The sequence below is a fragment of the Rhagoletis zephyria genome, unplaced genomic scaffold, assembly GCF_001687245.7.
Source record: "Rhagoletis zephyria isolate East Lansing unplaced genomic scaffold, Rhagoletis_zephyria_1.1 Rzeph_scaffold_04964, whole genome shotgun sequence".
Taxonomy (NCBI): domain Eukaryota; kingdom Metazoa; phylum Arthropoda; class Insecta; order Diptera; family Tephritidae; genus Rhagoletis; species Rhagoletis zephyria.
In genome coordinates, this window is record NW_016162047.1 from 7,533 (window position 1) to 19,512 (window position 11,980).

General features: G+C 39.7%; 1 protein-coding gene across 2 annotated transcripts in view; it reads left to right on the forward strand.

Moving 5' to 3' along the window:
• Positions 1-4,546: 4,546 nt before the first annotated feature.
• The window catches only part of Sytbeta (Synaptotagmin beta), a 22,416-nt gene continuing 14,982 nt past the window's right edge, over positions 4,547-11,980 (forward strand). Inside the window, exons 1-8 of one of the 2 annotated variants that reach the window (XM_017626972.1) lie at positions 4,547-4,559; positions 5,823-6,634; positions 6,722-6,940; positions 7,003-7,089; positions 7,157-7,553; positions 7,614-7,894; positions 7,953-8,102; positions 8,164-8,304. In XM_017626972.1, the coding sequence (XP_017482461.1) occupies positions 6,359-6,634; positions 6,722-6,940; positions 7,003-7,089; positions 7,157-7,553; positions 7,614-7,894; positions 7,953-8,102; positions 8,164-8,304 (1,551 nt within the window). In that variant the 5' untranslated portion in view covers positions 4,547-4,559; positions 5,823-6,358. Of the gene's footprint in view, positions 4,560-5,368; positions 6,635-6,721; positions 6,941-7,002; positions 7,090-7,156; positions 7,554-7,613; positions 7,895-7,952; positions 8,103-8,163; positions 8,305-11,980 lie in introns of those variants that run through there. The other variant, XM_017626973.1, reaches the window with a different exon arrangement.

Consider the following 11,980-nt stretch of genomic DNA (forward strand, 5'->3'; position numbering starts at 1 on the left):
ACTCAAATTAATAATTGATTCATTCATTGCGAGAGTCGTGTAGAATGCAAGTCGTTTTTCGAGTTTCAAATCATATCGATAATTTCACGTCATTGCCTAAAATTTCCACTCGACTAGTGTATTAAAACGGAAAAACTTGGCAGCACTTTATAGTTTCCGACGCTTTTCGTCGTTTACTTATTTCGGCACGACAGTAGACAATGCCAATGTTGTCGAGTCGTTAAATTTAGCCTAATTTACGACTTACGCAATGAGGCTGCATGTGACTGACAATTCTTCCCGATGTAAATTGGGCTTTAAAGAAGAGAAATTTGTACTATAGTTTAGATTGCATGTAGCGGGATTTGAACCCACGACCTCGGTGTTTTTAGTCAACATCTCTACGTGTAAAAATAATAATAGATTGGCGTTTACACAATATGTGTTTGGCCGAGCTTCTCCTCCGATTTGTCGCGTGGCCTTGGTGTTGTGCCATAAAGGGGGTCCCTACTGTTTTACGCCAACTCTAAACGGCGATTGTATTTTTTTTTATGAGAAGCTGTTTTTCTGGGCAGAAATACACTCGAAGGTTTGCACACTTCTGGTCACTACACCACAGCGGGCTACATACGACACCAATTTTGAGAAATTTTTTGGATTTTGGCATCGATATTTGGGATATCGAGTCTTTTCATTCCGATATTAATGGGTACCCGATATTTTTACAGCGATACTTTAAATGAGTACCATATCGATACTTTCCGTTCGATATCGTGATACTATAATTTACGATAATTTAGAAACGAACACGAAAAAAGAGAGGGGCAATCAAAAGGCAAAATTTTTTGGTAGAAACGAAATCACCATTAGACAACATATAAAGGCGGATTCACCGTTCGTGCCCGGACACTTTTTGTTACTAATTTAACGCGTTCCTTTCCCGCCTTGTCTCACTGAGAGCGCGACAAAAATGTGCTGAACACCAGTGATCGCACTTCAAAAAATGCTATGTGGAAGAATATGGAAAAAATGTGGTATATTTCAAAAAAATGTGGTTGAACTCAGGTTTTGGATCAAACTTTTTATAATAATTAAAAAAGTTCTGCAAAGTTTCCCTTAAATTGAAAGCTTTTTAATTAGACTCTAAAAAAATTGATTTTAGTTTAATGAAGTGCAAGATTGAATTTGCTAAAGATTGCGTTGAGTTTTGGCATTTTTTTCCTTGACAGTGTAAAGCAGTTACTTCCATATCAAGATATTTTTTTAACATATTTTGCCACCTTGCGGAGTGCTGCCAGCTTTTCTTTTTATCACATCAGGATGTAGCGAACAAATGTGGCACGTTACAGAAACCTCTACTTGGGGTTTGCCGATTTTGACAATGCTCAAGTAAACGTAAACAATGCCTCAGAAACTTTAGATGCACTGAAATTTGCTAACATTTTCACAAGAATCGGCGTTTATAACATTTTCGCTATTAGTTCTTTTTATAAATCATATATTTTGCTATGTGACATAATAAAACCTTGTTTCCTGTCGAAAAATTTATTATTGAAAAAATTTACTATTTTACAATTTATTTTATCCTCCCATTCGGCTTTGTTTACTTTTACTTGTATTATATAACTCTTGTTACCATATAGTGTTTACTGTTGGACAAATTTTTCTCTTAAAATTAAGAAAATTATGTCGAGAAAAAATAAAACTAGCTACTCAAAAAGGCGAATATGCAGTAGATTTCAGACCTTGTGTGGTAGATGCTCAAAAAAGTAGCAAATCTACCACAATGTGGTAAAACTCCGATCACTGCTGAACACTCATTGTTCGAATCAAATTGATTTTGATTTTTTGTCCGAACGACTTGATGATTCGGGTTGCCGCGTTCTGCCACATATACGTTTGCAGCGAATTGCATGTGTTATCTGCCCTCAAAATCGTATTTAGGCAACAATATTGTTGCGGTTATCCTTGAAACCTCGTCCGGATTTCCCAAGTCTCTTGGTTCGTATCGCTGGATTGTTAAATAAATGCTAACGATGACCAAATTGTAGTACAATGAACTTTATTGTACAACAACAATTTGCAATACTCGCTAATACAGTAAAAACACTTTACAATACTTGTTAAAGCAATAACAACGCTTTACTAAACTTGTTAACACAATTAAACTTATAGCTTGCTTATTCGCAACTCACTTCTCTGCTCACTTTACTTGTAGCTTGCTGACTTGTAACTAACTCACTTCGCTGTGGCGGCGCTCTTATATACCTGCGATCGCATTTATGGCAACTCTAGAACGTTCTGAAGTTTATCGCTCATTCTCATTCTCTCGCTGTTCGCAGTATTCATCCAACTTGACGTTTCTCTTTGTGGAACATTCTACGTCATTCCTCGAACATTCTGCCTATTTCTCGTTGTTCGCTTCGCGTTGCCGCAGTATTCGCCACACTGCCCTCCACCTAAGTCTGATCGTCCCGATCAGCCACACTTGCTGTTCCAAACGTCGCTAGTCTTTCATCTTGGTTCTCGGTCTACCAGCTGTCTGGAATCGATGCACTGCGTCCTTCAGCCGCTTGTCAATCCTATACGGACCTTTCCAGTTACGATGTTGTTCGGAGGTGATGCCTTTCTTCGGCTGCGGCATGTGCAAAAACACCAAATCGCCTTCCTGTAGCTCCTCTGGGCTCGATGCGTTAGTGGACATTGCTTCCAGCTTATCTCCGGTGGTGCACCATCTCACATGGTCGTGCTTCTGCCGGCCACTGGTGGTGACCAGACCATGTCTCCTCTTGTGGGCACCCCTTTTGCCAGATCTATGCCGCATCCTCTGTCCATGACACCCCAGGACCCTGCCTTCGTGCTGCACTGCGTTTAGCATATCTTGCTAAATCCGGTTCCTCACGCTGAAACTTGCCCAGTGTTTCCGCATCTTGCTCCTTTGCCGGTGTCAACCTCATTGACCGAACATGTATAACCTCATCCTTGGCTTCCGGCTTAACTGCTCGCCTTTGCCGACCACCTTTTTCGGGACACTTCACAGCGCGCCTACTGTTCCCACAGCTGCTTCCATTTGCGGCCACCGGCGTATCACCATTGCAACGTGGTTTAGCGGCTTTCCTCCAGCCGGAAACGCTGCCTGGATGACCACTTCCTTGTTGCGACCTCTTTTTCACTGAGCTGGCGGAACCGCCACGCTTTTCCTGTATCGGTGAACCACTTCCTTCTTCTGACGAAACCATTTCGTCTCCATCACTGTCAACCTCTGCCCAACTAGCCACTTCCGTTTCTGGTGGAATCTTCGACACTTCCTCTAAGACTAAGCGTCTGCTGCAGCAATGGCTGTCGTAACCAACCCTAAGTAGCACTTTCCTGTGACGATATGTCAGGATCATTCTCTGGAGGTCAATCTTCATGCCTTGGCCAAGTAAGAAATCCACGCCGATGATGACTTCATCCACAATGTCTGCCACTATAAACTTAGTGTACGAGGCCACACCGTCGATTATTACCTCGCATTGTACTTCTCCTAACACTTGGGTGCATTCACCAGTTGCAGTCTGCAGCTTTTCTCCAGGTAATGGCTTCACATAAAAAGTGGCCAAATCCGGTCGAATAATGGAATGTTTCGCTCCAGCATCCACTGTCAGTACTCTCTCCTGCCCATTCACACATCCATCAACAGTGAGGATGCATGCTTTCCGGCCAATTTGTGAGATGGAGATTATGGGCCCTTCAACTTTTGGAGCCAGCACGCGGCCCTTCCTGCTGGCTCGTTTCAGTTTAACGAATGATTGGAGTTGGCTTCGTCTCCTTCAGCCCTGCGTTTGCGTCCTGCTGAATTGTTGAGCCCACTGGAACTTGCGCTGCAACCGCCGGCGAAGTGGCCTGGCTTTAAAACATTTACCAGAGCCATGCTTTTTCTCGCCCAGCAGTTGGATAAGCCTCTTCAGCATTTCCTTTGTCTCGTCNGCTGAATTGTTGAGCCTACTGGAACTTGCGCTGCAACCGCCGGCGAAGTGGCCTGGCTTTAAAACATTTACCAGAGCCATGCTTTTTCTCGCCCAGCAGTTGGATAAGCTTCTTCAGCATATCCTTTGTCTCGTTCGGTCTTCACTTCCACGCGACGTGCTTTGTAGGCTAGTCTACTTAGGAGCGCCACCGTTTCACGCGTCTGAGAATACGAGACAGTTTCAGCAAATGTTGGCTTGGGATTCGCGTACGTCTCTCGCTTGGTATACACGTCTCGCATTCCGTTGATAAACCTCTGGATTTTTACTCTTTTGAGGTGCTTACCAGATGCATCTCCAATTGCCAAATGAGCCTTTCAATCTCGGAGGCGAATTACTGTAAAGTCTCGTTGGCTTTCTGGCAGCGATTCTCTNGGCTTGGGATTCGCGTACGTCTCTCGCTTGGTATACACGTCTCGCATTCCGTTGATGAACCTCTGGATTTTTACTCTTTTGAGGTGCTTACCAGATGCATCTCCAATTGCCAAATGGCCCTTTCAATCTCGGAGGCGAATTCCTGTAAAGTCTCGTTGGCTTTCTGGCAGCGATTCTCTAGCTCCATCTGGAAAATATGTCTCCTGTGCTCGCTACCATAACGTCTTTCCACTGCACCCATTAAGGCATCGTAATTGTTCCTTTCACAGTCGGGAATAGTCTGCAAGATTTCGGCTCTNTCGGAGGCGAATTCCTGTAAAGTCTCGTTGGCTTTCTGGCAGCGATTCTCTAGCTCCATCTGGAAAATATGTCTCCTGTGCTCGCTACCATAACGTCTTTCCACTGCACCCATTAAGGCATCGTAATTGTTCCTTTCACAGTCGGGAATAGTTTGCAAGATTTCCGCTCCAGGTCCTTTTAATGCCACGAACAGAGCAACGGATTTATCCTCCATGCTCCAACGATTTGCTGTAGCTGTGTTCTCGAACTGGAGCTTAAAGACTTGGAAAGGAATAGTGCCGTCAAAGGATGGAGTCTTTACCTTGGGAGCACTTGTCGAAGTAGCTGGACGATTCATCTGCAAATCTCGGAGGCGACCTTCCAACTCTTCTACCTTAGCCTCGACTTTATCCTGTCTATCCTTGATTTGTTCGTTATTTCTATCCAAATTCTCCTGCATTTGGGTATCTTTGAATCCTGCACTTCCAGCAACTGTGATACGTGTGTCTTCTGTGCCTGTAGCTGCAACGAATATCTGAAAACTGTGCTTGCTTATTCGCAACTCACTTCTCTGCTCACTTTACTTGTAGCTTGCTAACTTGTAACTAACTCACTTCACTGTGGTGGCGCCCTTATATACCTGCGCTCGCACTTATGGCAACTCTAGAACGCTCTGAAGTTTATCGCTCATTCTCTTTCTCTCGCTGTTGGCAGTGCTCATCCAACTTGACGTTTCTCTTTGTGGAACATTGTGCCTTTTAAATAGAAACTAGCCTATTCCGCACAGGCCAAACTTTTCCTAGCCCAAACCAAATGTGCTATAGTTGTTGGGAGGAGTTTATTATGGTCTAGTGAGCTGTTGATAATCGATACAGCAGTGAAATTACACAACATAGAATAACAGGTAGAGATAATTTCTGCACACTTAGAGAACTCGAATTAGTATTATCTTCGATTCTGGCACTATTAAAGTAAATTGGCGATATCTAAGTATCTTTGGTGTAAAAATTAAATTGTTTCTTGAAAACAAACAAAAGTATAAAAACTTAAAATTTTTCCCTAACCCTGAGATGTTTGTGGCAAACCCTGACCCCGAAATTCGATCGGAAGGCGCAAAATCTCAGGGTGAAAAATCCAATCAGACAACTCTCAAAATTCGAAATTGGTTCTTTCGAGTTTCAGATTATAAACGGTTTCGGGTTGAGTACATTCTCTTTATCGCCGTGGAAATAAATTGAAGAATAAATATTTCTATTATGCACACATTCTTGGGCATGTATGTATTTACATACATACGTGCATGAACAAATTTGATAAGGATAATTTAAAACTAATTAAATGACTGCAGTGATAGGGCTGCCATCAAATGTGTTTCGCTAATAAGAAGATTTTACAGTGCATGTATAGGTACGAGTATATGTATAACTAGATTTGTAGAAAATTCGATCTTAATATAGTGCGGTGGTACTTCTAATGAGATCAGTGACTTGATATTTTATTAAATTATCAATAACTAAATTTCAAAAGAAGCCGTCGTTAAACCGCGAAATGATTTAACAAAAAACATGCAACTTTTCTTCAAACTGTGAAAAGAACTATAGCTGAAAAAGCTCTGTAACAACGCCGCCCAAAACTTCTAATTACCAATCAAAAAATAATTCCACACAATTCCATACCGTTTTTCAATCAACACATCCGCCATCAGCCTCTTCGAGAGAATGAGCGGTCTCGGACCCGCCGCCTGCTGGCTTGCTCACAAACGTATCGAATCGTGGTCGCGTATGGCCAAGGAGCGTGTCGGCGCCGTGCGTCGCGTAACTCTCGATCGCAATTCGGAAGATAATAATGGTGCGACGACATCTGCGTCATCCACACCGCCGCCACCGCCTATGACGCCACCACCATCCGCTTCGTCGGTAACATCGACCACCAGTGGGATTGGCAGTGGGGCGGGAAGCGTCAGCGATAGCTATGATTTACCAACGGACTCTGAGGTTTTTGAGAAACTTTGCCCATTTACAGTTATCAATAAACATAGGGCAATATATTTTCATATTTATATCCTTTTATTCATATTACAGGAGGTGAATGTCGTGAAAGAGACACAGCCCATACAACCACCATCCACTTTGGGCGGTTCAGCTCACATTATAAATGCAGACGTGCTGCGGGGTCCGACAGAGGCTCTTCATAGCCCATTACACTTACATCACCAGAGTCGTTCTTTTCCTCCGCGCCTGCAGCGCACGCCATCTATATCTAGTCAATCGAGCGTGGATAGCGCACCATCAAGACATTCGGTAAAAGCAAAAGCATTTAACTTTTTTCGTTTACCCAAACTAGTTCTAAATTTCTTTTCAAGGCACATCGTGGCTCATCACCTCAGATTCGTACATTCGGGCCCGATGGACGAAGCTCACATCCGGCCGACCCCGGCTTTCCTCATCACGTAAGTTAAATGCATATCTTATGGTAATAAAATGGACTTATTTCCAACACTCTAACCGTACTTGCAGTTAGCTCGTTCACCAAGTCCAATGCGTACAATTTCACTTGATGCCCGTTGCGGTAGTCCCGCTTCGACTGATGTGAGTGACTTGCGTACGCCCAGCCCCTCTCAAAGTAGCCTCGCCTCGATAGCCGGAGGATCGGCTGCTTCCAATATAAGCATGACCACGGCAAAGGTCGGTCGGTGTCTGTCGCCTCTCTTAATTCCGCCACGCACGACAGCGGGTGTGGACCCTGCCATTGGACCAGCCTCGCCATTAGGTGCTTTGCAGCCCGACCTGTATCGTGTTCCAGACGGCCCGATGTATTTGACAGCACCTGAGTCCAGTCCAGCTCTTGGACGCTTGCATTTGCGTGTGAAATACGACTATCATCTTTTCGATTTGACTGTACACCTGATCGAAGGTAGGTTATGGTATGATTATTTTCCATTGCTCACATTGATGTTTTTTCTCTTTTGCAAAGCTCACAACCTTTGCCCGATTGAGGAGGGAGGTTTTCGCGATCCATATGTGCGCGTTCTGCTTGAGCCTGAAGTAGACAACCGAAAACGACAGACACATATACATCGGGGTGAATCAAATCCATACTTTGATCAGCATTTCAAGTTCCCCGTTTCACGCGACCAGCTCCAAGGCAAAGAACTCAAATTGCAAGTTTTAGATTATGATCGTTACTCTCACAATGACATAATCGGAGAGATACGCATCTCTGTAGATGAATTGGATCTGTCTAAATCGGTGGAGGTAAAAGTGCCGGTGGTTTAATATAAAAGCAAGCCAAACATCTTCTATCCTTTTTTAGATCTGGGGGGACTTGTTGCGTGTCAAGAAGCCACAAGAAAATCGACCTGAACTCTTATGTTCGCTTAACTATTTACCGCAAGCCGAACGTCTAACAATTGTAATTATGAAGGCAAAGAACTTAGATACACTACAAGAACCCTATGTTAAGGTGATCTGGTTAAAGCAATTCACACAAAACACCAATAAACTCTTGCTTATATTCCTAATAGATTTACCTCATTCAAAATGGGAAAAGAGTTAAGAAGAAGAAGACAAGCATTAGCAAATCTGACGATCCTGTTAATCCCATATGGAATGAAGCGTTCACATTTAACTTACAATCTGCATACTTGCACAATGCGGCGATAGAGGTGAGTCTTTATAAATTGCTTCTCTTAAATGTAGAACTGTGTTAAAATTTGTACGAAGATTGGAATCGATGTTTCCATGGCAAAAATCAACATCGCCAGAAAAACATCGATACATGGTGAACAATGTTTTACAATTTATTAAATCCTGTTTAAATTCAATGAAAAATTTTATCATTTTCAATCCCAACCAGTGAAGTATGTATTTTGAGTAATACCTTTTTATTTCCCTTTACATATTTTATTAGCCTAGAATTAATAATCGTAAATTCGGTGGGACCTAAAATTCCCAGGCCTAGAGTCAAACACATTTTCTGTGACTAGGTAATAAATTTGTCGCAGATGGACGGTCGGCCCTTTTTAATAATTAGGTAAGAATTCTCAATACTGGGCAATAAGTTCGACATTGCTGCTAGAAGGTACTATCACTTCAAAATTTTTGATATAAACTGTGTCTGTGACAAACACGCAATGTGGCCACTACTACGATAATGAACTTGGGGATTTTCGCTTATTATTTTAGAAATTTTTTTGACGGAGCTTGTAAATATTTATATATTTCACAACTGATCTCTTAATGAGTAATACGAGTACGGATTTAATACATACCTACCACTACTAATCACATGAATAAAAATCACCTAAAAGCGACGGCGATATTTCTTGTTTAAAATATTTTAAATCGGCGGCCGATAAAGTCTGTGGTGACTCTTATAGCTGTACCCTTTAAGCTATTCCGCGTGTCGCAAATCCACGGAAGCAGCATTTAATTTTGCAGCATATTTTATGAAAAAAAAAATGTTTTAAAAAATATCTTTGTAAGCTAAAAAATTTTTAAATTTCTCTGCTGATATGTTTTCCTTTTCTTTGTTTTATTTTTCCAGCGTCAAAAGCTGGATTTTTCTTTTTAATTGGTNGTACTATCACTTCAAAATTTTTGACATAAACTGTGTCTGTGACAAACACGCAATGTGGCCACTACTACGATAATGAACTTGGGGATTTTCGCTTATTATTTTAGATATTTTTTTGACGGAGCTTGTAAATATTTATATATTTCACAACTGATCTCTTAATGAGTAATACGAGTGTACATATACGGATTTAATACATACCTACCACTACTAATCACATGAATAAAAATCATCTAAAAGCGACGGCGATATTTCTTGTTTAAAAGATTTTAAATCGGCGGCCGATAAAGTCTGGGGTGACTCTTATAGCTGTACCCTTTAAGCTATTCCGCGTGTCGCAAATCCACGGAAGCAGCATTTAATTTTGCAGCATATTTTATGAAAAAAAAAATGTTTTAAAAAATATCTTTGTAAGCTAAAAAATTTTTAAATTTCTCTGCTGATATGTTTTCCTTTTCTTTGTTTTATTTTTCCAGCGTCAAAAGCTGGATTTTTCTTTTTAATTGGTACTACAAAAACATGAATTCTGTCAGATAGCTATCATGGCGGATAAGGAGAAGAAGTGGAACTACCTTCTAAAATTCATGGTATCATGAAATAATATAAAAATTCATTATCCGTAAAAAAAAGTTTAAAAATAATGGACAGAGGCCCCGCCAGATAGAAATTCTTCTCAGCGTCACAGGGATGCTTTTGACTGACAAGACGCACATAACATGGCGAGGCGGCACAATAAAAACGTAGCCGCAAACGAAATTTTGAAATCGGACAAAACCACGGGTTCCACCAACGTAACGGTGGAATCAAAAAACACAAAACTAGCTAAATTTTAGGGGGATTAGGCTTTGTCGGATTTCAAAAATATTCAAGACGGTACTTAAGGAGGCTAAGCACAATGTGTATACCAGATTTGGTTGAGATCGGTCAAGTAGTTTTTGAGATACGCATATATCATATAAGTGGGCGGTGCCACCCCCATTTTGCTAAATAACGATTGTATATGTACATATATCAATTTTGAATAAATATTGATGAATTCCTTAGCCACACTGCTCAAAAAATCTGAAAGTCCGGTACATAAATAATATAAATTCAAGGCCGTATTTAAGAAAAGTCTCCTAAATATGACAATTTTAAAGCGATTGCAATTAATGAAATATCATTTTTTTTGAAAATAGATTTGATTTTAGACAGTACTACATAATTTAAAATTGTGGAAATTATCAATGGTCAAAATTCAAAAAATTAAGAGAAATATGGGTTTTTTTGTTTTACTCCATAAAAAATCCCAACAAGCCAAGTCCGAAAATAGATTATTAAATGCCATTTTAAAGGCCTATATATCCTCTTCTCAGATGACATTCGATCTTTGAAATCGAGTCAAAAATAGTCATTCAAAAACTCGTAAATCTACAAAACCTAAATCGACAGGTCGCGACCTCTAAATGACCTATAAAATATCTATAAAAATAGGCAATAATATTTCTAATAAAAACGAATAAAATTAGGGGGTAGGGTCTTTTCGATGAGCACCCTAATGTACATATGTGCGTATGCACTTAAATAAATTTTTTTTGTTTGAAAATATATTAAGGGAGTTCAAGATTTGTAGCAGTTTAGATGTTTTTATCCCATTTGGCCATAATGCGTGTTTTAGTTGAAATTAAATGCGCCAGATAGTTTGATGAATATTTGAGACCATGCTGTTTGAGAGTGAGCAGTCAAATCAACAGAACAGAAAAACCAAAAAACAATTTTCAGCTATCCTGGAGGTTAACTCTTGATATTGGCGAGTAAAGCTAAGCGTCAAAAGTTAAAAAAAATGCTTTCCTAGCACAGCAACAGCAATTTTTTAGTGTATTTTTTACTTTTTCACACACTGTTTAGTACTATGGTAGAGTTTAATTTTGTTTGCCAAAAGATTAATTTTATTTGCCAAAAGGTTAAATTTATTTGCCAAAAGATTAATTTTATTTGTTAAAAGATTAAATTTATTTGCCAAAAGATTAAATTTATTTGCCAGAAGATTAAATTTATTTTCCTAAAGGTTAATTTTATTTGCCAAAAGTTTAACTTAACGTGTCAATGCTATATTTACAGAAATCGCAATTAGAATTTTTTTATTAATAAGGATTATACGTAGCTAAGCTTTACACCACTCGTTAAATAAATCCCCAAATCAGAAACTGGTAAATTCATTACAAATTATTTTTGTTTAACAAAGGAAACTGTCGTTATACGTACATGTTTGTATTACTTAAATACAAAAAAGCGATAAATTACAAACTTATGGCGTTTTTGTTAGTCGAACAATTCTGCCTAACATTGTAACATTTGCACTAGGTTACTTTTCGTCCTGAAAAATGGTTATATTAGCAGAAAGTATTTTGCTCAGTCAGAGGGTAATATTTTGAGAAATGGACACGTGAAGCTGTAAAAGGACTGAAGAAAACAGGCCAACATTATTTCGAGAAAAGAAAACGCCATTAATTTATATCGAACAAGCCGGTCGCTTTTTAAATTTTTAATAATTCAACTATCTAATTGTTTATGGTTGATATATTTTCCGATATATATCCGCAGAGTTCGAAAAGAAAAGCAGCTTAGCTCAATTGTAATTCAACCGGAAGTGAAGACATATTTTTTATTTGACATATTAAGATACAGCAGAGTTCTATTAGATTAATAAGGGTCATTCCACATTACATACAAATTAATAACACCTTTCCTGAATGACACTTTTAACTTTTAATATAAAGAGGAAA